General features: G+C 37.5%; 1 protein-coding gene across 2 annotated transcripts; it reads right to left on the reverse strand.

The window, feature by feature from the left end:
• LOC127652820 (H(+)/Cl(-) exchange transporter 7-like) lies at positions 1–26,743 on the reverse strand. Of its 2 annotated transcripts, XM_052139220.1 has the most exons (25): positions 26,536–26,743; positions 25,958–26,032; positions 25,450–25,515; positions 20,905–20,970; positions 20,572–20,704; positions 20,328–20,437; positions 20,093–20,173; positions 16,886–16,948; positions 16,718–16,801; positions 16,541–16,634; positions 15,402–15,466; positions 15,183–15,299; positions 14,900–14,954; positions 14,741–14,801; positions 7,883–8,024; positions 7,667–7,760; positions 6,652–6,824; positions 5,904–5,955; positions 5,623–5,750; positions 4,584–4,669; positions 3,434–3,566; positions 3,287–3,346; positions 2,992–3,168; positions 2,413–2,493; positions 1–442 (listed from the first exon to the last, which is right to left on the reverse strand). In XM_052139220.1, exons 1-25 carry the CDS (start codon positions 26,638–26,640, stop codon positions 356–358), a joined length of 2,388 nt encoding a protein of 795 aa, XP_051995180.1. In that variant the 5' UTR covers positions 26,641–26,743; the 3' UTR covers positions 1–355. The 2 variants fall into 2 exon arrangements, with proteins under 2 accessions (XP_051995180.1, XP_051995181.1); XM_052139221.1 differs by lacking the exon at positions 25,958–26,032.
• Between the last annotated feature and the right edge of the window lie 832 nt (positions 26,744–27,575).

Genomic DNA, 27,575 nt, shown 5'->3' on the forward strand with positions numbered 1-27,575 from the left:
GAACAAGAAAGGTGACACAGAATGAGGCTTTTGGAAAGGCAAGTAAAGTGAGGCCTCCCAAACAGCTCACCTGCTCTAAAATATAATAAATACACACTCAAACAGTGCAAAACTAATCATACAACATTATGTGCTGTTCTGCTGTACTTCTAGATGCAAAAATAAATGCAGCCTTCATGAAAAAGGAGCAAAAATGTGTTTTTCAAAAGAACCAAACCTTTAAAATACTGAACGTGAAAACAAATGTTCTGCAGGTTGCAGGTTTGTGTTAGACATCTTTGACACAAGGGAGACTCTGCCCAGCCACTAATGTTATTGAGGTCTGAAGCTGGTGGTCTGAAGGCATATTGACCAATCATGTCTGAGCCAGTTGAAGCTCCTCCAGGCCGTGTTTACCCAGGTGATACCGTGCAAGATCCTTCCTGGTCACCAGACCTACAACCTTCACACATTGAGAGCAGAGGGAATTGAACAGCTAATGTTAGCTGGCATATAGGCCACATTTACACTGTCAACCAATTTAGATTTTTTTACTAGGGATGTCCCGATACCGATACTGGTATTGGAATTGGGTTTGATACTGCGTTTATGAACTTGAAATACTCCTATACCAAAAACAGATACCATCTGATATACAAATGTCATTGTGTAAACATTTAGCACACAAATTAAAATCCCTTTATGTCCTAGTGTGATTATTAATGTCACTTTGTCAATGTCACTTTATTTATAAAGCACAACTAAACAAAAGCTGTTGACCAATGTGCTGTACATAGAAAAATAAAAAAGTTAAAACTCAATAAAAATACGTAAATAAAATAAACAATCCACAGCAATACACCTATAGGGAATAGAAAGAACGGCAGAAAAGAACCTCATTAATAGAACTTTAAATTAAATTCTATAGTGTACTGGCACACAGTGTAGTGATATTAACGTAGGTGTGATATGTTCATATTTCTTAACCCCAGTTAGGAGACTGGCTGCTACATTTTGCACCATTTGGAGCCTAGAATGGGAAGCTTGACTAATTGTTGTATAAAGTGTGCTACAATAATAGAGACATGATAAAAGCATGGATATCCCTCTCAAAGTTCTTAAAAGACAGGAAGGTCTTCATCTTTGCCTGCAATCTTAGATGGAAAAAGCTGGATTTGACACAGAGCTGACTTATTTGTCAAATTTCAGGGCACTATCCATATAGACTCCCAAGTTATTAAACCACAAACGGTACAATTTAATGAGATACTGTGTGTTTCAAAGTAAACTTCTTGTTTTAAGAATAATTGAATGTAAATATGAAGCTGGCTGCTCATATCAAAAAGCTCTAAAACACCATCACGAGCATCGCGCACTCTGACAGCGAGCAGGGCGCTAATTCACTATGTAGCGTGAAGCACATACAGACTACTTCCGACAAAATAAAAGCTACTGTATATGATAATATTTACTGTACTATTATTAATAATAAATCAATAATTATATAATATTTAAGCAATATCTCACATGTGATGCTGTTGTGCAGCACTTTATTTTATCAAAATAATCAATGTTGTAATTTTGGATAGTGCTACGAGACTCCGTATAAAATATCTTCATTTTATAAAATAATACAATATTGTTGAAAATTATCGAAATAATCAATTTTCATTTGATTAAAGTTTTAATGAATAATTTTATTTAGACACCATTTTGATGATAAAATTGTAATAAACTGCTGAACATGGAATTCAGAAAAACTGGTACTGGTATCGGCGAGTACCAACAAGGAAGTATTGTAGTCGTTCTCTAAAAAATGGTGTTGGGACATCCCTATTTTTTTAAATGATATATTTCCACATATACAGTATAAAAGAGTATACGTGTCATCATATGCCATGTGAGTGATAAGAGCGATTCAAATTATAAGCATTTAATTAGTTGTTTATTTTAGAAATATCAAGTTTGTCAAGTATACCAATATTGAATGTCAAATGACCAATTACAGTAATCCTTCCTTGTAATCATGCAGTTTTATTTAATTACGAACTTAATGGGAGGACAAACAATCCAAAAACTATGCTACTCAACTGGACAGAGCCGCGTGGACCAATATCCGTGTGACACACTGAAAAGCACAAAGCGAATACATTTACTTGTGACCCACAGATAATAGGGCCCAGATCAATTTGTGAAGTGCACAGCTGCACTGTCTGTCTGGGTTTTAGTGTAAACACATGTTAAATTAATTAACAAAGACGTAGCAAAAAAAAAAAGAAAAGAAAAAAATGGGGTCAAAATATTTGTGCTGTGCATTAAGCCTTGCTGCCTTAGTCAATGACTGATATCAAGTATGGATAAAATAAATGACTGAACCACAAAAGGGAGGTAGGTGGAAAAGATCTCAAGACCCTTAAACAGAGAAACACTCACCATGTTCTCATTATCAACAACAACCAGATGCCTCAGTCCCAATGCCCGAAACAACTTAAACACCCGGGGCAGTGAAGTCTCCTGAAATTAAATGAATTAAAAACATGACAAATGCTAAAAAAAAAATTAAAAAACAGTTTTGAAAGCTGAAATAAACTGCTTTGTGGTATTTCTTGTACTGCAATTCATCTGTCATGAAAGAGTTGTTTTGAGTCATTACAAGAAAGTATTCTGGTAAAAGCTCTAGGCACTGCAATGTTTGCCAATTCGATGCAAGGTATGGGCAAGCATGGAAGACTTATTTTTTTACATTTTCATCCAACCAAATGTTCTCTAGAGGGAGCATGTCCTTCATCCTAATGCCACCTAACTCTGACTAACAATAGCAAATCAAGGCTTACATCTGTCACATAAACTAAAGGTGATACCTTCCTGATTCAATAGGAAATACGTTAACACAGGACAGAAAAACTGCAGTCGTTAAGCCAGCTCACGTTGCCTTTAATCAAAAAACTGACTTTGAAACCAAACTATAGTAAGTTACTTCAGACAAAAAGTATTAAATGTCAAGGCACTGACCTGAGGCACAGTGTAAGGAGTTGGGTTCATGAACTCTGTCAGGTCCATCATACACTCTCTCTCGTCCTGAGAGACGTGAATGGACTGGATGGGGGGAAAGCGTGGATATGCATCTCTGAAGTCCTTCAGCGCTAGCTTCCTCTGGCTGAGACGTGAAGATGCCCTCTCTACAAACACCTGAAACAAGAGTGCTTATCTATTAGGAATATTCTTAGTAACAGTACTGCCTGTAAAATGCATTTGGTATACAGAAATGGAAGCCCAAACAAAATCATGAGAATTCCAATTTTCATACCTTATGCTTCAGAAGAACAATGATCTGAGAGCGGAGAATAAGGCCACAGATTTTGCCAGGCTGTAGACAGAAGACAAGTTTTAGTCTTTACAGAAACAGAGTAAAGTGGAAAATGAAACAACTGCTCTGATATCCTGTGAATGTCACCTCATCTTCCTCAATTGTATGGACAACCACTGGGAAGCCATTGTGATTGGTGGATGTGTTGCTAAGAACATCCACTATGGTGCCAACTTTCTCCACTCTGTTGAAGCAGGTGACTGGAGAGCTCATGACCTCCCTTAGGTGAACACATGAAAAAAATGAGTGCCAAAATAGTCCCCCTCCTCAACAATCCCAATTTAACCCCTGGCTACATGACACTGGACATAAAGACCTTCAACAGATTTTAATTCATAGATCATTATGAAACAAGAATCGATACAGGATAGCCCACTGTGACAGTCTATTGTCAAAAAATTTAATTTGATACACTTAATCCATGTGACCTTACCAAATACAATACAATAAAGCAACAAGCAATAAAAGCTTTATGTTACTCCCAGGTTTTGTCCTAACCAGCCATGTCTGCAACAAGGTATTTTTTGATCGTTTAGTTCCTTTCTATTTGCACAGGGTAGCCCGACTCACAGCAAAATCTCACTGGCCCAAAATACCGCTCCTCGTACATTTCAAACTGTACATTAAACAACAAATATGTTCTAGCTGCCAGTAATTGTGTCGTATAGTTAGTGTGGAAAGACACATTTCTTGTCTCTGCAATATTTCACCTGGTTAGGTCACAGTCTAATGCGTAGAGGACAGGGCTCAAATGTCTTTTCTAAAATAGTTTTGCATTCCCTCGCAACACTTTTTGCACGCCCACGCAATAGTTTACTTTCCATTGCAATACGTTTTGCGTGCCCTCGCAATAGTTTACTTTCCATTGCAATACGTTTTGCGTGCCCTCGCAATAGTTTGCGTTGCCCTCGCAACACGTTTTGCATTCCCTTGGTATTTGTAGTAAAACCATAACAATTATTACCATGTTTTCTTGTGTTAATACTATGGTTTTACTACGAATATAAAGGTTAAAATATGGTTACTGTAGTAAAACCATGCTAAAAATTTTGCGAGGGAACGCAAACTATTGCAAGGGAATGGAAAACTATTTCAGAAAACAAATTCCTGCCCTGTCCTCTAAGCTCCATAAGTATTATGCCAAATATTGAGAAGAAAAAAAAAAGAAAGTAAAATAAATATTTTTCCACAGAAAAACAAATTTCCTATGACATATATTGCCAAAGTGTATGCTTACCTGGCCGTCAGCCAATGAGAAGTAGCAGGAGCCTCCCAGTGAAGGAAAGGAACACTTTGCAGCTTAATGTGGATATCATACAGGCCCTGCAAACAAGGAAAACCAGTCAGACCAAACATGCATGCACACACATGAAATGAAATGCACAAAGCACTAATAACATGCATGCATGACTAATAACTCATGACAACCTTAAACAAACCACAGACAAAAACATTTAGAAAAACAAATCAGGGGCCTGGGTAGCTCAGTGAGTAAAGACACTGACTACCACCCCTGGAGTCACTAGTTCGAATCCAGTGTGTGCCGAGTGACTCCAGCCAGGTCTCCTAAGCAAACAAATTGGCCCGATTGCTAGAGAGTGAAGAGTCACATGGGGTAACCTCCTAAATAATGTGGTTCTCGCTCTCGTGGGGTGCATGGTGAGTTGTGCATGGAGGAGAATAGTGTGAAACCTCCACATGCACCATGTCTCTACGGTAATGCGCTCAACAAGCCACGTGATAAATGCGCGGATTGATGGACTCAATTGATGGCAAATGAGATTCATCCTCCGCCACTCGGCACACATCCTCCAGTGGCTTGTTGAGCGCATTACCGCAGAGACGTGGCTTGTTGAGCGCATTACCGCAGAGACATGGTGCATGTGGAGGTTTCACACTATTCTCCTCCATGCACAACTCACCATGCACCCCACGAGAGCGAGAACCACATTATTTAGGAGGTTACCCCATGTGACTCTTCACTCCCTAGCAATCGGGCCAATTTGTTTGCTTAGGAGACCTGGCTGGAGTCACTCGGCACACATCCTCCAGTGTGATTGATGGACTCAATTGATGGCAACTGAGATTCATCCTCCGCCACCCGGATTGAGGCGAGTCACTATGCCACCATGAGGATTTAGAGCGCACTGGGAATTGGACATTCCAAATTGGGGAGATAAAGGGGAGAAAATAAAATAGAATAAAAAAAAAAAAGTTGAAAAACAAACCACCTGTTCACACGAGACAAAACATGACAGAAATATTTCAGTTCTCACCTCTACAAAGTAATCCCCAACAATCTTGGCAGTAATCAGCACAAGCATTATGGGGAAGCCGTAGGTCACGTTACCAGTGGCTTCTACCATGATTACAGTGAGACTGAGGGTCATTCGAACAATGCCACCTGTTAAGAAATACCCAACAAAACATTCTCTCAACACTCCTCAAAAATGCAAATGGAAGAACTAAAATGATCACAAAACAACCTTCCTGCATCATTTCCTTAAACACCACCTCAAACTGTTGACATTAATGAGGCTAAAAAACAATAACTCACCAAGCTGGGCTGCAGCACCTATCAGAGCATACTTCCCAGGATCCGCCCAAATCTGTCAACAGATTAGAAAACTTGTCAATAGTTCAGTAGAGATAATCCTGAAGTCATTCAGCAGTATCCTGCTGAATTACTGGGTTTTTTCTTTTATTTTTTGGAATTATGAGACCCAAGATGGTCTGTAGATATTAAAAAGGGGCTTAAAGACTACATGATATTGCTTGACGAAAGAAGTTTTCCTTCCTGTGTTGATGTATTTCCTATTGAAACAGGAAGTTGGGCCAGAACATATCAAAGGGCTCATCCCTTTTTTAATGTCACAGCTGCGAACCATGATTACTACTTGCTAGTCAGTTGAAGGTGATTTGATGGGATATATGACTGAATATTTTATTTTTTAAAAACAATTTCTCAGCTCTGTAGGTCCAAACAATTCATGTAAATGGTGACCAAAATTTTGTAGCTCCAAAAAACACAAAGGCAGCATAAAATAAAATTGGTCACAATTCACTTGGATTGTTTGGAACAACAGGAGCTAAGATATTCTTTTAAAAATCTTTGTTTGTGTTCTGCAGAAGAAGAAGAAAAATGTATCTTCTAGGACGACATGAAGGTGAGTAAATGATGAGAGAATTTTTGGGTGATCTATCACTTTACGTTTTAATATAATTACTATAAACTAATGCTTGGGTTGAGGGTGTGAAGCTGATAGTGTTGAGACCAGAAAGGTGGCTGAGATGGCAATACTCACTGATTGGCTTGTGGTAATGCTGGACAGGAGGATTCCAAAGAGTCGACCCCATGCCGCTCCAATCAGCAAAGAGGGGATGAACACTCCTGCTGACACAGTCAGGCCATATGTCCAGACAGCCAGGAAAAAATAGACCAGAGTGAAGAGTCCCAGGGTCTGTGGGTTGTAAGAGCCTAAATGACAGACATTTCCAGTCAAACGCCAGTAAAATTACAATTAAGTAATTACAGTATATCTGCATTAAGTTTCAGTCCAAATAAATTAACAAGTGTTTGCATTTGTACAGGAATTGTTTAGTTAATGTAGCTCAACTGGTAGGGAACGATGCTAGCAATGCCACTTGTTTCTGGTTTAATTCCCAGAGAACACCCATACTGATATGTATCCCATGATTTCACTGCAAGTTTGATAAAAGTGCCTGCCAAAGGCCTTTATATGTTATAGGGCATATAACATATACTGCACATTTACAGTCAAATGTACAGTAAGCACGACCTTTCCTAGCAGATGTTTCTAATGGCATGCATTTCGTCTGATCACAACAGTCTCAAATGTGAAGCAAAATTTCTATCGTCAGATGGTAGGCCTATATATCTTCATACTGCCCAGCAGTAATCAGCTGTATTACCAACTTGTCATATTTAGAGACCAAAGTTGGTCTTAATAACCCTTAATTGTTGGTAAATTTGGTGACAGCTGCTTGTTTTTAGATCAGTGTCTCTGGTTGTCATGCACTCACTAGTGCTCTTGTAAAGCAAAAGTGTAGGAATGTTTTAACCACCTGTCAGCTGGCCTGCTTCCTGCTTGTACCTCTATATCTGCTTAAAGCCTTGGCAAGCCAGACACACGCAAACGTCACACAATCAAGCATGCAGACACACCATATCATTAATCAAAGAGTTGTGAAATAATTCTTGAGAGTTGCTACAACCAACAGGCAAGGTTACAATTCTTCCATGCAAGTGTGATAGATGACCACACACCCAAACTTGTCCACACCCGCAAAGGAACACACCTGGAGGGTTATGGAACAGACTCCTCACACTCCGCTCAGGTGTGTTGAAGAAAGCTGTTGCCATGGTGTTATATTCGCCATCAGCACAGAAGAACTGTAAAATAAACAATTTAACAATCAGAGTCTGTTCCTTTTCAACACGTCAGACAACATTATGATCCAAGATCAGCCTGATCAACATTTTCTTTGTTTGAATTACACAGTAAGCATATAAACCTGTAGAGGATATTCCTCAGTATGGTCTTCTCCCAATGGCTGGCAGTCATTAGAGAAATAGATCATAGCAAAAGAAACTGTGGCTGTGACCGCGGCGACCAGCATGGCCTCCATCACCTGCAGACACGGCCGGTGGATGTACCTAAGACATAACATATCCTTTTGAAATCACATTTATGGCGTCAATTTATGCATCCCAGGAAAAATATTAAACACTTTTATCCAAAGCGACTTACAGTGCAATTATTACAGGGACCATCCCCCTGGAGCAACCTGGAGTTAAGTGCCTTGCTTACCACCACCATTGTGGCCTTGGGGTTTGAACCAGTAACCTTCTGATTAACAGCCCTGTGCGTTAGCCACTACGACGTCACCACCACCACCCCAAACACAATCTAGGTTTAAACACTGACCCTTAACCCTTACTTAGTTTAATAATTTTAAACCATGATTTCAACTATACATAAGTAATATTTACATTACATTCATAATGTTAGCCAGAGGGAAACTGGCCCCCACGGTGAGTCTGGTTTCTCCCAGGGTTATTTTTCTCCATTAATCAACATCTTATGGAGTTTTCTGTTCCTTGCCACATTTGCCTACAGCTTGCTCACAGGGGTTATTAATACAATTATTATTCGCAAGTGACTGAAGTATGAAAGTAGACAACCCAACTACTCTTGCTTTGTGATGCAGTAGTTTACAACTACAACACTAGCCATTTCAGGGTAGAAGCTCCAGGGCAACATTCTCAGGGCGGGAGTGGGATTGCTATTTCATGTCATGACATGCTATTTCCATATAACTATTTAATTAGATTGCAATATAGAACACGTGTTACGGAGTTATTACGTGCTTTGTTTATCTTCAACCATTTTAGTTATATCATTTAACATGATTATCCAAGTATTTGCAACACAAATGAATGTTAAAAAGCAGTCTCCGGACAGGTTGTACCCAATAAAATAGCCTTAATTTAAAAAGGTGAGACATGTGATATGGCAGATATGAGTTTAATGGAAGACCCTTAACTATTTTCAAATTAAATTTTTCTGCCTCACTGAACAATGCAAGTATACGTTGGTAAGATTAAAATAGCAGGATATAATACAACTTTAAAGTGAAACACAATTATGATTCAGATTCATTCAGAAATGATGGTGATAGCTAATATTAGCAGTTTAATATTCAGTTATAGCTAAATTTAGACTAGAAGAAAAGGCATGTTCCCTACTGAAATTGCATTGTATGCCATAATGTCAAACATAACCTTTGTATTATTATGAAATTGAATTTAGCTAAAACAAAAGCAAAAATCTACAGTTCAGATATGCATTTGATTCAATAATAGGTTGTTTTTGTAATTTAATTTGATTCTTAATACATACAGAATAAATAAATGATAAAAAAATAAATAAAATAAAAAAGTATTTGCAGTTTGTTTATTGGTGTTTTTCCAGTACTGACTTTTTTTCAACCACAGTATCCATTTCCTTGTATGCATAAAGCAATTGGTAAACACTATTTAGTCCTTAAATAAAACATATTAGTATTATTTTTATTAATAAACACATTGTAAGACTACTTTTACTCTGCACTTCAGCAAATAAATGCATGGACAAACAGTCGTCCCATCATTAATGTTATATAAATGCTTAAATCCATTTGCTGCATTTGTGAGTGTGACAGATAGCAAACATTACGTTTGGCTAAAAAAATTTTATAACCTTTTCTCCCAATTTGGAATGACCAATTCCTACAACTTAGAAGGTCTGCATGGTGGCATGGTTACTCACCGCAATCCGGGTGGCGTAGGACAAGTCTTAGTTGCCTCCGCTTCTGAGACCGTCAATCCATGCATCTTATCACATGGCTCGTTGTGCATGAACCACGGAGACTCCCAGCATGCAGAGGCTCAAGCTACTCTCCGCAATCCACACACAACTTACCACATGCACCATTGACAGCGAGAACCACTAAATCACAACCACGAGGTGGTTACCCCATGTGACTCTACCCTCCCTGGCAATCGGGCTAATTGATTGCTTAGGAGACCTGGCTGGAGTTACTCAGCACAACCTGAATTCGAACTCGCGATTCCAGGGGTGGTAGTCAGCGTCAATACTTGCTGAGCTACCCAGGCTCACGTTTTGTCTACCTTTAAACATACACTGCGTGCTCTATTATTAGGCTAATTGTATTCCTCTGGATTCATTTTATTGTGAAACAAACACAATGCTCTCAGTCAATCCAAAATGTTATTGAACCTCAAACCTGAATGTTTAACAAAGAAAAAGTGTGTTTTGTCTTTCTCAGGGGAATATATAAGAATGCACAATTATTAGGCAACTATTAGTTGCCTAATAATTGTGCACACTAAATTACAAAAATAATTTCTCAACTCAATTGTTAATTCTCTATTTTTAGAGTAAGTGCAACAAATAAGTAACACAAAATGACAATTAAATAACATTTTTGGCCTTTCAAAAATATTCAGACACAAATAAATAACTGCAATGAGCCTTCCATCCATGGAGTCTGTCAGATTCTTGATCGGTTCATGATCAACTTTCACTGAAGCAGCAACCACAGCCTCACAAATCCTGTTCAAAGAGCTGTATTGTCTTCCCTCAATGTAAATCTCACATTTGAGAAGGGCCCACAAGTTCTCAGTAGGATTTAAGTCAGGTAAGGAATTGGGCCAAGTCATTATTTGGGCATCTTTGAGGCCTTTAATGGCAAGCCAAGCAGTGGAGTACTTGGATGTATGTGATGGAGCATTGTCCTGCATAAAGATCATTGCCTTCTTGAATGCTGAGGACTTCTTTCTGTACCACTGCTTAAAGAAAGTACATTTCAGAAACTGGCAGTAGGTTTGAGAGTTGAAATTCAGTCCATCTTCAACTCGAAAAGGTCCAACTACCTCATCCTTAATGATAGCAGCCCATACCAGTACCCCTCCTCTACCTTGTTGGCACCTGACTCAAAGTGGTGCCCTGTGCCCATTAGTTATTCGGCCACTGGCCCATCCATCTGGTCCATCAAGAGTCACTCTCATTTCAGCTGTCCATAACACCTTTGAAAAATCAGTCTTCGGGTATTTCTTTGCCCAATCTTGACTCTTCAACTTGTGAATCTTATTCAGTGGCGGTCGTGTTTCAGCCTTCTTGACCTTGGCAATGTCTCTGAGCACTTGACACCTTGTACTTCTGGACACTCCAGGTAGGTTGCAGTTCTGGAATATGGTAGCATTGGAGGATAATATGTTCCTGGTAGATTCATGTTTATTTCTTCTCAAGTCTTTTGCAGTTAATTTGCACCTTTTCTTCTCCATGCGTTTTTTGCACCCCAGTTGACTATTCGCAACAAAACATTTGATTGTCCGGTGGTCATGCCTCAATAGTTTAGCTATTTCAAGAGTGTTGCATCCGTCTGAAAGGCATTTTACTATATCTGACTTTTCAGTGTCAGTTAAATCTCTTTTTTGGCCCATTTTACCTGAGGTAATGTAGCTGCCTAATAATTATGTACACCTTGATATAAGGCGTTAGTTACGTTCGCCATACCCTTCCTCATTACACAAATACATAACACCTGAAAATGATTGAATCCAATAAGCATTCAAGTTTATATGATTTGGAGTTGAAAAATGTGCATGGAAATAATAAGATCAGAATACTCACTTGCCTAATAATTGAGCATGCATTGTAATGTGTCATTACAAATCACATAAAACTGTATTGAATCTGGTGCTATTTATAAACAGTATGTTGCATATTTTAAATGTTTTGGCGGGGGGAAATAAAGGTTCAGGCTCTGACATGTCTGTGTAATATAATCGCAGGCCATGCAGTTTGATAATCACACTAGGTCATATTGCGATTTAAATTTTATTTCTATTAATTGTTTAGCTCTAATTTCAGCCCTAATTTAAGCACTTTCAAGGAAAAATCTCTCATAATTTACTCACCCTCATGCCATCCCAGATGTGTATTACTTTCAGAATTTGAAAGTGATAGTGGAGATTTATGGTAAAAAAGGACTTACGGTTGAAGTCAGAAGTTTACATACACCGTGAACTTAGCCAAATACATTTAAACTCAGTTTTTCACAATTCCTGATATTTAATCGTAGAAAACATTACCTGTCTTAGGTCAGTTAGGATCACTATTTTAAGAATGTGAAATTAGAGAATAATAGTAGAGAGAATTAATTATTTCAACTTTTATTTCTTTCATCACATTCCCTGTGGGTCATAAGTTTACATACACTTTGTTAGTATTTGGTGGCATTGCTTTTAAATTGTTTAACTTGGGTCAAATGTTTTGGGCAGCCTTCCACAAGCTTCTCACAATAAGTTGCTGGAATTTTGGCCCATTCCTCCAGACAGAACTGGTGTAACTGGGTCAGGTTTGTAGGCCTTTTTGCTTGCAAATGCTTTTTTAGTTCTGCCCACAAAGTTTCTATTGGATTGAGCTCAGGGCTTTGTGATAGCCACTCCAATACCTTAACTTTGTTGTCCTTAAGCCATTTTGCCACAACTTTGAAAGTATGCTTGGGGTAATTGTCCATTTGAAAGACCCATTTGTGACCGAGCTTTAACTTCCTGGTTGAAGTCTTGTATGTTGCTTCAATATATTCAAGTATTTGTTTCCTCTATACCATATATTTTGTGAAGTGCACCAGTCCCTCCTGCAGCAAATCACCCCCACAACATGCTGCTGCCACCCCATGCTTCACGGTTGGGATGGTGTTCTTCGGATTGCAAGCATCACCATTTTTCTTCCAATCATAATGATGGTCAACAGATGGTCAACAGAGGATATTTCTCCAAAAAGGAAAATCTTTGTCCCCATGTGCACTTGCAAACTGTAGTCAGGCTTTTTTATGGCAGTTTTGGAGCAGTGGCTTCTTCCTTGCTGAGAAGTTTTTCAGGTTATGTTGATATAGGACTTGTTTTACTGTGGATATAGATACTTGTCTACATGTTTCCTCCAGCATCTTCTCAAGGTCCTTTGCTGTTGTTCTGGGATTGATTTGCACTTTTCACACCAAACTACCATTCATCTCTAGGAGACAGAACGCATCTCCTTCCGGACTGGTATGATGGCTGTGTGGTCCCATGGTGTTTATACTTACGTACTATTGTTTGTATAGATGAACGTGGTACCTTCAGGCATTTGTAAATTGCTCCCAAGGATGAACCAGACTTATGCAGATCCATAAAAATGTTTTCCTGAGATCTTGTCTGATTTCTTTTGATTTTCTCATCATGTCAAGCAAAGAGGCACTGATTTTGAAGGCAGGCCTTAAAATAGAAATATTACTTGGGTCATGCACAAAGTAGATGTCCTAATCGACTTGCCAAAACTATAGTTTGCTAATATGAAATCTGTGGAGTGGTTAAAAAATTGGTTTTAATGACTTCAACCTAAGTGTATGTAAACTTCTGACTTCAACTGTATTTATCTGTTTCTCACCTGCACCTATCATATCATGTCTGAAGATATGGATTTAACAACTGGAGTCATATGGATTATTTTAATGTTTCCTTAATGTGATTTTTTGAGCTTGAAATGTCTGGTCACCATTCACTTGCATTGTATGGACCTACAGAGCAGAAATATTCTTTTAAAATTCTTTGTGCTCTGCAGAAGAAAGAAAGTCAAAGGGCTCTTTTTTCATGAGTGTGCAAAGCGCAGCGCAATGCGCTACGACCGTGCGTCTTATCCAATTTTCATGAGTGCGCTAATTCTAAGTGCAATTTTCGTGCAAATGGACGTGGGTGGGCGTGTTTGCACCACTGTGGGTGTATGCGCTCAAACTGTGGGTGTATTCTATGTAAATGAAGTGGCGCAAAGTGCAATTTACTAAGAACTTGTTCGTTGAACTAAAGCTTTTCAATCCCACGTCTTAACGCAAAGTCCAAATTCAGTTCCTGCATTTGAAGTTTGGAGATTCCACCAGCAGCTGGTAATAAAGTTAATGTCCAAACTGTTACAATATGGTGGAACATTTAATTATGAGTTTGTAAAACTATCTAAAGGTCCTGGCTTATTTTTCATTTATTATCATTGTTTATATTTAAAATTGTATTTATAATCAAATTTATATTGGTATTTTATTCATTTTTTGAGTGATTTTTAAGTCACTGCAAAAATGGCCGGTGGAAGAAGTTGGACAGAGTAAAATGATTTTTTCTGACCACTTAGTTATTTTGATTATATATAACTGTATAATGTACAGTTTAATTTGAGTGTAATTTGAATTTTAATTTGTTTGTGTTTCAATATATTCATTTCTTTTTTCAATATCAAAATGGACTGGTAGAAGTGAAGTGCTTTCCGATACAATCACTTAAATACTAGCCATGATTTGTAAGTCAGTAGAAGAAAATGATTAATAATACTGATATTCTCTATAATTTAAAAGGAGTATACATCCAAATTCTGACAACAATCGCATTTTCCATTCATATAAAAGGCATTATATCTGGCATTCATCAAGAAAACAGTTAATGAATGATAGAACGTAAATCCATATTTCTGTTATTTGAATTAATTGCATACACTCCATTTACACTACCAACTTCTTATGAATGGTCGGTGCTTGAAGAAATGGACTATATAATAGGAGACATAAGGGTGAATATATAATGAGAGAATTTTCATTTTAGGTTTAAATATCCCTTTAATAATAAGAAATGGTATGAAGTCATGTCAGTCCATTCTATCTTCATTACTACTACAATAATAGATTTTTCGATAACAAAGTTTTAATTAAAACCTTTTGGCCCTAAACTGATGCCATACATATTAGCCATGAGCTAATTGAGATAAACTACAGTTATGATCCTACCTTATTCTGAAAATCGTTAGCCAATAATTGAGTAGATTGAACAGCGCTCCAAGCAAACCTCCTGAAAATGGTAAGATAAAAGAAAAACTATTATAAAGCTAAAATGTTTTCTACAAATCAATTCTAATGCATGTAGAAAGATGCTGATGTGCCCCTTACCTAAAGCTCCCATGATAATGAAGAGAGGAATTTCATATAAATTATACTCCATGGTCTATCAGAGAAACCACATACACCACATCAAATTTAGTTCAAGCACAATGTGGTGTCATGTCTTCAACTAAAAATTCAGGTTCAGGCATTAAGCTTAGTAGTATCATGTGGTATGTTGGAAGCATCAAAATCATTCTTTTTAACTCTCACTTAATAAGAGAGTTTGGCAGCTAAAAAAGGGAAAGAGACAATGTGAAGAGAAACTGAATGAGAGAGAATTACAACTTACATCGCTGTCAAAGCGGCCAAAGTTAATGAGACCAGGGCTGGATAGGTCTCCAGGCTTCCCATGGTAAATACTTAGGAAAAAGTTCAGTGTGAAGGTGGAGATCATCGAAGCAAAGAACTACATCAAAAACAAAGCAGGATGAGGAATTTTACCTCTTTTTTTTTTTTTTTAGACTAAAATAGAGAATGGTACTTATATAATGGGCCAGTCTTCACTCACAATTCTCCAGGTCAACATCTGGTTCCAGAACGAAGCTCCTTCCTCTAAACTGAACAGAACCCCACCTGTACCAAACAATAATAATACATCAAATAAAAACTTATGCATTAGTCAATCCTCAACAAATATCTAAGGTACAGTGAAGTATCTAAGAATCCTTCCAGGGCAGTTAAACCTGCAGTTAAAGTCTGCCTTTGAGCTTTTATCCAGAACACATGATGGAATTTCACTAAGCAACACAATTCACAGTTCTGAAAGTACATTTTTACATAATTTTAACCAAATAAAACACATTTTATATAACTTTTGAGAAAAGGATAATTTATAATATAATTAGATTTGTTACAAGGTTCCCACATCTTTTTACCAATAAATCTACATGAACTTTCCAGTTGTTCTAGATTACTGGATAAGGATTTTTTAAATAATTGTATAGAGATAGTTGCAGTGGACTTTTATTTGTATGTATAGTAACAATTATTGGATTAAAACAATTATACTTTACTGTACAAATGTTGCAAGTAAGACAAAAACCCTGAAGAAAGACTACTTTGCATTACATTTGAATTGAGGGTAATAACAGAGTATAGCTACACTGCAGAGCATAGCTATAATATATAGCATATAATCAATACAGAAATTTCCATGACTTTTCTGTGATTTTAAGGGAAAGTTCACCCAAAAGTGAATGAGAAACAGATCAATATTTAAGTTCTTTTTTTTCCAACTATAAATTTCACTTTCAAGGAAAAAAACAAAAAAAACTTAAATATTGATTTGTTTCTCAGCCACACCTATCATCTCACTTCAGAAGACATGGATTAAACCACTGGAGTCACTGCATTTAAGAGATTTTTGGAGCTTCAAAATGTCTGATCGCCATCCACTTGCATTGGAAGGACCAACAGATCTGAGGTGTTCTTATAAAAATCTTAATTTGTGTTCAGCAGAAGAAAGAAAGACATAAACATCTGGTGTGGAATTAGGGTGAGTAAATCATGAGAGAATTAAAACATTTTGGTGAACTATCCCTTTAAGATTGTATTACTTTACTTATTCAGGAGTTTTAAAATTCCCTGATATTTCAGGTTTTCCATGAGAGTAGGAATCCTGTTTTTCTGATTATCTGCATGTCTCACCAACAGGGGCTCCAAAGGCAGCAGAGACTCCAGCTGCTGCTCCTGCTGAGACAAAGTCTCTCTTCTCCGTGTCTCTGCGGAAATACTCAAACATCTGCAGGCAGAAAAACTTACAGTCAGACTACATTTCCACTGTGCGATTCAATCATGCAGGTGCATACAGTACAGAAGACCAACCCTGAAGTCTTTCTTCAGTGAAGTGCTTCGGCCCTGAGACACTCCAGCGGCCACCACTGCTCCTGAGTGAATCATGGGCCCTTCCTGTAATGAAATATGGAAAAGTTAGAGCCCTGATGATGCATATTTTTACTTCAGAAAATCCATTTAACCTTGATTGTACTGTACCTTTCCTACTGCAAGACCTCCAGCGACCGAGCAGATCACACCACAGACCTTAATCACCAAAGTCTGTGGATAGGAAGTACAAAACCATTAGGGATAGTTCACCCAAAAATGTAATTTCTTTCAACATTTACTCACCTCATGCCATCCCAGATGTGTATGACTTTATTTGTACTGCAGAATACAAAACAAGATTTTTAGAAGAATATCTCAGCTCTGTTGAAACTTTTAGTGCAAGTGAATAGTGGCCAGAAACCTTAAGGTCCAAAAAGCATATAAAAGCAGCAAGTATCCATAAAACTCCAGTGGTTTATTCCATGTCTTCAAAAGCAATTTGATAAATGTGTGAGAAAAACAGATCAATATTTAAGTCCTTTTTTTACTTTCAGATGTTAAAGAGAAACTAAACATGTGCCACATGTGAATTTCAGGTGTGAAAGTGGAGATTTATAGTAAAAACAATTACTTGAATATTGATCTGTTTCTCACCCACACCTATCATATAACTTCTGAAGATATGGATTAATCCACTGGAGTCTTATGGATTACTTTTATATGCTTTTTGGCCCTTCAGACTTCTTGCCACTATTCACTTGCTTTGTAAGGATCCACAGAGCTGAAATATTCTTCTAAGGCCTTGTTCAGACTGCCACTAAAAATCAGATTTTTTGCATATCCAGATGAGTTTTTGATAGTCTGGACAGGAAAAAACATCACATGAAATCAGATTTTTCAGAATCTGATTCAAACCACATCGGGAGGTGGTTTCAAATGCGATTGAAATCAGATTTTTCCAGATGCTTCTCAGTCCGGATGCTCTAGTTGCTCAATTCGGATTTCAAATGGTCTTGACATCACAAATCGGTGACTGAAGCACGGAACATCACAATATTTACCAGTCTCATCAGTCGCTGAGTTTTTCTTGTGCGACGGAGGAGTTCTGAACTGCGACTGGACAGGGCACTTATTTGGAGAGCGAGATGGTGCACTTCCATTTTCCCGCATCTGTTTAGAAAGCATCATCACATGGTACGCCTACGTCGTTACCAAAGCAACCCATGCAGATAGGCTGGTTATGTCTTAATGTGCAAATCTGATTTGATCACTTGCAATTAATAGTGCGGACAGTCTGGCTGAAAAGATCTGATTTGAGAAAAAAAAAAATCGGATTTGCCTGCATTCTGAACATAGCCTAAATATCTTAATTTCTGTTTTGCAGAAAGTCATACACATCTGGGATGGCATGAGGGTGATTAAATGAGGAGAGAATTTATTTTTTGGCGAACAATCCCTTTAACCCAGCTGAGAAAAAACCCCAAGCTAAAACCAAAGATGGTTGGCTGGTCTTATCTGGTCTCCAGGCCTGGTCAGCTGGCTGGTTTTAGGAGGATTTGGGGTATTTTTTTTATCTAGACCATCTGGGAGACCAGCAGGTCTCTCAACTAATCCAGCTGAGCACCAGGTTCACCAAACTGAGAGACCATCTTAAAGTATTTTTTTTTTAGCAGGGAGCTCTCTTATAAAAACCCATTAAAGAACATTTTGATTTTTGTATCTATTCAAGTTTGTTCTCACTATTGCCATTTCTGCAATACTAGTGACACCAAACAGAATGCAAAAAACAAGTTTTCAAACAAGCTTCAAACTAGGGCTGCATGATTTGGACAAAAAGTCATATTGCGATTATTTTGAAAAATATTGCGATTGCGATTTGAACTGCGATTATGATGGTAATGTTTTCCACGTTCAAATGCAAAAAGGCTATTGGGTTTTAACATTTGAGCCCTCTTAAAAAGAACCAAACTGAGACCTTTTTTCAGTTCAACCACAAACAAATAAATATATAAACAGTGAAACAAAGTCTTCCTCATATCCAAATGTTGCCATCCACAGTGTATGTGTTTTTGTCCATTTTGTGACAGGATATCAGCCCACTAATCATCAACATTAGTTTTTGAAACAGTCAACTTGAATATTAGAGATGCTCAAATCAGGATTTTAACATCCAACACCGATCTCCAATTTTCATCTCATCAATCGATGCTGATCATTTAACTTTTTATCAGCAGCTCTGTCAAAACTGGTAATATGTAAGCTTTATGCTCAATGTCACTGTTAACTAAATTTCCCTGTTGGTAAAACAATGGTTGTTGCCTAGATTTTGCTGTCAAAAATAATGTTGATTGATTGAATAATTCAGTATACAGAAAATATAAATGTTACTCTTTATTCTAGGCCTTAAAAACTAGTAGGGTTATACAAACTATTCGTTACTGTATATAAGATAGTCCTAAAGAATGAGGCTTAATTTCATACTGAAGTTGAACTGATAACCCATTGGTGTAATTAAATTCAAAGTGAAAATGTTGGTTAGTTTGTCACCATTTTATTTAATTATTTGTATTCATTATATTTTTTATTAATTTAACAATGCATTATATTATAGTAACTAAATATTTGATATAGATTTACTATATGTATGTTCCTTCCTTTTCATTTTGTTGGATGTTGGTAATATTAGTTCCGCATTCACTTGTTTCCGCAGGGAGTGTAATAAGGGCGACACGCTCTCTCGTGAGGTAAACAAATGACAGGAGAAGAGGACTCTACAGGTGTTACTCTTAACGCTGTATGCTCAGCAATCATTTAATAAAGATGTTTGAATTATACCCCATCTTGTTATATTATTATGATACCTGTGCCTTGCGGAGACTGAGATGCTGCTACCGCAGATAATAATAAAAAACGCTTCACGCAGGACGCGCCAGTTTAGTGTAAATAAAGCGTTTAGCGCACGTAAGCAAACGGAACTGAACTTTGAGCACTTCTGTTACTGAAAGGGAGTTGTGGAGCACAGAACCGCTCTGAAAACACTGTAACAATGCGCTAATTTAATATAGACTGGACAGAGCAGCGCAAATAAACATTGAAGGGAGCAGAATATTTATTTATTTAATTAAAATCGCAGCTTTTGCAATTTAATAATCGCAAAAGGTCATATCGCGGTTTCGATTTCATTTTGATTAATTGTGCAGCCCTACTTCAAACACTTTCATCTTCCATCGCTCAACAAACACACAGTTCCGCTCCAAACAAGTTTTAAAAAACACTCGTGTCTTCCATTGTTCAACAAACAGATTGAATCCCACTGGGCAACTAAAAAAAACAGACAATTATGTTTGGTGCCAATTGAGCTACAAAAGCCATTACCTTTAGCCGAACAACACGAGGGATCTTCACTCCATTCAGGTAGCATTTTATCTGAGGGATTCCACTACCTGCAGCGATGGGCTATGAGAGAACAAATCAGGTTTTAGGGAGATACTGTTATTTGCTTGAGCACACTGTACTGAAAGTGTTAAGTGATTTCTCTGAAATTACACAAAAGAACAGAAGGGAAGCAGAAGCCACATGAATTTCACTCTGACTGGAAGAAAACGCTTACCTCAAAAAAAGCAACAATGATGCCACCGACCATCACAAAAGCAGAGTTTAACACTGCCCACAGTATCAGAGAGATGGACAGGCCTCCCAGCTCTGTGAATTTCTCTATGTCTGAAGATCTGGTTAAAGGAAACACTGAGGCCACAAAGAACCACAAGATCCCCATTGCAGTCCACAAGTAAAAGATATCCAGATGTAGAATAGACATAAGCATGGTAAAAGATTTGATATTTAAAAAAGGATACTCTGTTTGACCACAAAGTACTTAACCCCAGCAAGGTACTCCACAGCAATGTCTATGAAGCACGCAATGAGACCAGTGAGGAATCCAATAAGACCACAGATCACCCATCTTGTGATCTCCAAACAACTGAAGCTCTATGGTGAAGACAATTACACAACATTGCATTTGCAAACATGACTGTAACTTGCAGACTCCTATTGGTAATGCAAAAACAAACTCTTATTTCAATAATTGTGGAAAGTCTCTTAAAGTCGAGTTTCAGGATGAGACAGATTTTCTCAAAGATTAATAATATTTGTCAAATAAAAAGGATCCAAAAAGTGATTCTACTCACCATTTGACTCATCCGTCTTTCTTCCTCCAAAAACAACTGATTTTCACTGTTATCATAATCAAGACTCTGAAATACAGGCAGAACGGAGCATAAATCTTTACAACACATCATAGCAGACATCAACAGTAAAGTAGGCAAAAAGTGTGTGCATTGCATTATGTGAGAAGACAGTGGTTTTGTTGAGTTAATAAAGAATAAAGACCCCATTAAATCAAAACTGGAGTTCAGTAAGGATGTGCAAAAGTAATCGTCAAATTGTGTACCCTATCTGCACCAGATATCTGACTATTAAAAACACTACTTGAATATCGCAAATAGATTTTTCTATGCGCATGAAAAACTGTACTTTCCCTCTGAATCTCTCACCAAATCGCCCAGTTAAAATTGAGTCCATTGGAGGGCGCTATGGACGTGTGTCGTCGAGGTGTTGTATGAGAGAAGATATTATGGTGTCTGTGCTTTTGAAAGCCAAGCCTAGTGTAGCACCAGCAATATTTATTATATTTTGATTCTTATTGAATTCTACTCAATATTCGGTTCTTGGAGTCATTCAAACCAATGGACGACGATCTGCTTTTATTGTTACAAAAACAACAACTGAAAAGCGGTACAAGAAACTCGGAAGCTCATCAGACCAGTATCTCTGAAAACGGGCAGTGCACATTTTATAAAAAACCAAGTTTTACCACTTGTTTTTCTAATTAATTACATGTGAAATAATAAGCATATGATGGCCTTTATGTTTTGTAGAGTTTATATATGTGTATTACTCTAATGTTGTCATCATTAATTTAGATGTTTCTAAGCTCTGGGTGAATGCAACTGTTTTTTTTTACTTTTTTTTCCATTTTTAATGAACCCTTTTGCAAGTATGATCAAACCAGTGTGATTACACTAGGCTGGGCTCAAGAGGCATCCGATCATACCCATGCGATCTGCATTTGTGCTGCTGTTTAGCAGCAAAGAGGGACTAAGACGGATTTCATAATTAATCAGCTGCTCAAATAGTCTTTTCAACATCACAATATCTTTAATTTTATGCTACAAATATTCAAATAATCACAAAATAAAAGTTTAAAGCAGTTACCATCGGAGCGAAGTGTTTTGATGCGGTGCTGTTTTCTGACGTCAAACACAGAATGCATAAACTAGTTAGTCCACTTGAGCCTTCTCCCATCCCATCCTTCACTCATTTTTACCACTTCCGGAGCAACAGAGTGGAAGGGCTACTCATTTTTAGAACCATCCATGCTCGAAGACCTCAGAATCCCATGCTGCATTGCAATGTAAACAGCATGGTGGAGCGCATAGTCGGCAATCATGTTCGCAACAGCATCTTCTCAATCATAGTAATTTTATATTACATAATCTGTCCTTCAGTGCATCTGCTGTGAAGTGTAGTGTCATTTTTAATTTTCAAGCTGTCAGTAAAGGAAAACTCATGTGCAAAATGGTCAATGCATGTTTATTTAATTTTTTCCCTAAAAGAAAAGTATAGTTTGTTGATGTTACCTTATTTTGAAACCATTGTTGGTAACATTTGTGAATAAAACAAAATAAACATTTCTTATTTGTGTCATACTTATTTTTAACGTACATTTTAAGTAACGAGTAATCGATTACTAGAGTTAGAGTACTCAACTACAAAACATTTTTTAAATGCCCATTGCTAGAATGTCTTTATTTTTTTTACTTTAATCATGTCTGTTAACTATATGCTAGTGTAACTCCTAAAGGTTGACAAAATTCACTTGAGTGAATGACGACTCATTCTGCACTCGTTGTTTTTGTCCATTTAAAAGCTCTCTGGAACATGATTGTACCTTCCCTTAATATCATCTACTTCTAACTAGCAATAGCAAGTAGCAAATTATGTTCATTGCTGTGGCTTAAACTAAAGGCTATTGCATATTTAAAAAATGATTGAGCCCTTAAATATGTCCTGCCCCCACCTCCTTTATTAGTAGGAAATGATAATAGGAAACACGCTCACTTAGCACTTTATTAGGAAAACCTGTACACCTACTTATTCATGCATTTATCTAATCAGCCCATCATGTAGCAGCAGTGAAATGCATAAAATTAGAGGTCGACCGATTAATCGGCCGGCCGATTTTTTGCAGTTTTTTATATAATCAGCAAATATCCAAGTATATCAAGCCGATTATTAGGCAGGAGCATCTGTGGGCAGCCTAGTGTTGTGGAACACGTGTTCGACGCACGCTGCCCCTAGAGTCATTTTCCAGCAGTGTGAGCAGATCTCATCCAGTGCCTAAGGAAGGAGCTAAACTCCTTTATAGAAAATGTTAAGGATTCAATTTGTATAACTTATTTATATTTAATTAAAAACTTTTGATATGTTACTGCCAACTTCGAGAAAAAATGCGACATGACGTTCGGCTACTTTGGATATTGATAGTGTAGTTGAAGTTGCATTATCACAGCAGAAGGGTTGCTATCATGTCACAATAAGTAAGCAAGAACTTTACAATTACAGTCAGTGAATCTGAGACTTTTATTTGTTCTGTTTGTGTGTCTTATATTTGAGAGGGTTGTCACTCAATGCAGAGAAATAAGTAATAAAGATACCAACGCACTATAGGCTAGTGAAGGACTGGCTTTGGTAAGCTCGGACGTTATCGGTTCTGCTGTCGGTACTGGAGAAATTAAGAAAATACATTTAATATTGCTATAAAGAGAAAGATATTTTATCTCGCCAGCCATTTCTATGTATAATAATATGAAACCATTTGTCTGTGATGCAATTTAGCTATTCAGAGAGAGAGAGAGAGATATCTCGGGCACAGCGAGCACATCAAGAGCCCTGCTTAATGAGTGACAGAACTAAACATTCAAACGTAGCCTGGTTTAGATCTGTGATATTAGTCTGATTTTATTTTAGATTTCGCCTTCCAAAGATTATAAAAAGAATATTTATACATGAGCCGCATTCTGTCTAGCACAACTTCCTTCCCTTCACAGCGGTGCACTGACATTTCTCCCTAAAACTCAAACTTAACGTCAGAATCAGCACGATCGGTGATTGTTGTAAAATGCAGTCTAGCTACTGTTGCTAAATTGCGGGATGCGTTTAATAATAAAAAGAGCGCAAGAGATACCGTTTCCAAGGCGGCGCGCGCTCCAAAACAGACCACAACGAGACAAGCAAAGTATAGGCTACTTTGGGTTTCATGTGCGCGTCTAAACGATCAACTATACACAAAAATATGTCAAAACGACCGGCTTGGAGATTCACTTAAACACAGTTTATGTCTTAAATGGACGTAGTTATGGAAATAGTTGGGAGAAAATATGCTGCATCAGGAGCCTATTAGATCTGAACTCGGTCTTAAAGGGGAAGCAGTCTAATCAACATGCTGAAGATTGAGCCATTACTGCGAATCAAACAACAAAAGGCAAAGAGAAAATCACTTCAGCTCTTGAATGAATAACTTCTGCATTAATAAGCATTAATCTATCTATGATAAACTATGCAGTGTTATTTTACAATTGATTACTTTATTAGTTTTCTTTTTAGACCACACCTGAACAGTAATGTTAGTAGACCTTCCTGAAATTAAATCACTGTTCCTATATAACGTTTATCTTTGTTTATATATATATATATATATATATATATATAACAAAAAGAACCGTTAAGAATACCGTTGAAGTACCGGATCGATAAGCAGTATCGGTAAGATAGTAATACAAGTGCAGATTGGTCAAGTGTTCAATAAATGTATTTGTTGAGAAATTTTGTCTATCTTAATTATTTGTGTTACATTTTATCTTTCAAATAAAAGGTTCAAATAAGAGGTTAAAAACAAGCACATATCGGCCAAATATCGGCCAAAATAAATCGGCAGCATTAATCGGCCGACCCGGATTTCCAAAGATCGGTATCGGCCTGAAAAAAAAACAATATCGGTCGACCTCTACATAAAATAATGCAAATATGGTAAGGATTTTCAGTTAATGTTCATTCACATGACCCATCAGAATGGGTGAAAAAACATGTGATTCAGTCATTTTGACCATGGCATGTTTGTTGGTGCCTGATGGGCTGGTTTGAGTATTTCTGAAACTGCTGATTTCCTGGGATTTTCACACACAAATGTCTCTAGAGTTTACTCAGAATGGTGCCAAAAACAAAAAACATCCACCAAGCGGCAGTTCTGTGGATGGAAATGCCTTGTTGATGAGAGAGGTCAACGGAGAATGACCAGACTGGTTCGAGCTGACAGAAAGGCTACGGTAACTCAGATAACAACTCTGTACAATTGTAGTGAACAGAATAGCATCTCAGAATGCACAACACGTCGAACCTTGAGGCATATAGTCTACGACAACGGAACACCACATGGGGCACTTTATAAGGACCATAGTGTTCATAATAAAGTGCTGTCAACATAGGAAAGAAAAGTACACTGAGATTTCATAGGGATTTCAAACCAAAACTTCCAATGACTTCCAAATTCCAAACAGACAACCAATTGTGAGGGGAGAGTGCTTCAGAAGGTCAAACCTTCTTGATTCAATTACCTCATATTTGAGGGATAGCAGCTTTTCGTTGTGAGGGATTTCATTCGGTCGACTCCTCACAATGTCCTGTAGGTATAGGCAAAGAGAGACTCAGACATAAAGAGTTACATGGCTGACACATTGTCATTCATCAAGGGAATACACAGTCATGTTATGCTCATGCAATCAGAAAGAATAGCACTTCACTGGCATCCACTCCTTGCAGCCGTGGGCAAACCTGACTACACGCCAGCACATTGGAAACATTTTCTCATAAATAATACAGACTCAAGACCAGCAGACTCAAAATATTCTATTTTTCCAGATTGCAGGCAGATGTAGCCAATGAGTCAGGCTTCCCACGGTGACATTAGCTGAAAGGTGAGTAGTTTGCAACCCTTATTAAAACTGAAAATACTGCTCAATTCTTCAGGACCTAAATGAGTGCTATCTCCATAGTTCTAATGACTCTTGCTTTGAAGAACCCTACTAGAATAAAATTAAAGGATAAAAGTGATGGAAATTTTACCTCTTCGGTTGTGATCTCCTCTTCAAGATCCACAGTGCTCAGCCTGCCTATATAAAATTTACTGCCTCCGGAGAACTATGAGCCAAACACAATATACTTAACAAACTATACACTTTCATCTATACCTACACACTTTATTTACCAGTCATTTTTCTATACTTAGACATCTATACTTTCAATACTAACTAATTGTGGTATTAAATGAAATGGGAAGTTAGAAATCCCAAAAATCCAGAATTGCAAAACATTAAACTTTTTTTAAACTAAACACAAATACAAGGTTCTTACAAGAGTTTACAACGAGGACTTGGTCTAAAAAAAAAACTGGTTTATTAACTAGTTTATTTTTCAATGTACTGATCTCAAAAAAGTGTCTAGTACATGCTTTCTGTTTCTGCAAGTCCACTTACTACCGTGTAGCCTAGTAGCTGTTGCACTCATTAAATACATGCTTTATTTAATCAGCAGAGCATGTCATTCATATAGACAGGTTGCATTCAAAACATTCCGGTCGAATTATTAAACTTTACAGAAGTGATCCTAATGACTATATTAGATTATTATGGCCTGTGTGGTACCTTTCGTGTGTATTTAACGTCCTCGGCTCCGTTCAACAGTGGAGTTCTCTCTCCGCGGTCGTCGCCTCGGCTTGACCATGACACTTTTTTTGCGATGTTGGACATGTCCGCGGCAGGTAATGTCCACTTTCAAATTTAAACACACATCCAAAAGCTGATAACTGGAGAACTACTGCGAGCACTTCTTCCCCATGACTAACAATCATAAGCAAACTCGTGACGAGAGTACGGAAAGCGCAAAGTTGCAAGTACAATAGGAACTCTGGGAAATGTAGTTCACAGAAACGTCACGTTCCTGTGTTGAGGCGCAAGCTGCGTCCAAAAACACGTACTTTCAGAGTATTCACTGTATTTAATGAAGTTGGCCAAAGATTACGACCGTTTCACAGATTTAAAATCAGCAATGAAATCTGACAACAATGGCATCATTAATTGTCCTTATATATATATATATATATATATATATATATATATATATATATATATATATAGCTCAAATCACGTTTTAGGGACGTTCCAGCTAATGCGCATTCGCGGTCTCAAGTTAACTTACTGCTGATGTCTGTAAAAGATAATAGGCTCTTTTGCCTTTAAGTCAAGGCTACCTCATCAACGTCCGCCATATTGGGTGAAATAGTCGGGCTAAACGGTAACTCTGTGGACTGTTCAATAGATGCCTTCTTGCATTAAAAAAGGCTAGACACAGTGCCTCGAGACGTGCTTAAAATAATTGACGTTGTTTTTAACCTGACGTGGCATCTAAAAAAAACACTCTTAGAATTGTATTTATGTTGTTTAAATGAAAGATATCTAATAATATATCATATTTTAGAGGAGTTTTGGTCATATTAAAGCTGCTGTAAGCGATTTCTGCGCCACTAACGGTAGCAAAGGGAATCGCAAAAATATTGACAGATTCAACAAAGTGCCCCTCCTCTTCCATTCTTGGGAAAACCGTTAGTCCCGCCCTAAAATGTCAACATTGGCAGAGAGCTGCCTCCATTTTTTTCTGATTGGCTAACAGGCGAGAGCCGCTGTCA

The sequence above is a fragment of the Xyrauchen texanus genome, chromosome 12 (assembly GCF_025860055.1).
Source record: "Xyrauchen texanus isolate HMW12.3.18 chromosome 12, RBS_HiC_50CHRs, whole genome shotgun sequence".
In the NCBI taxonomy this organism is placed as follows: Eukaryota; Metazoa; Chordata; class Actinopteri; order Cypriniformes; family Catostomidae; genus Xyrauchen; species Xyrauchen texanus.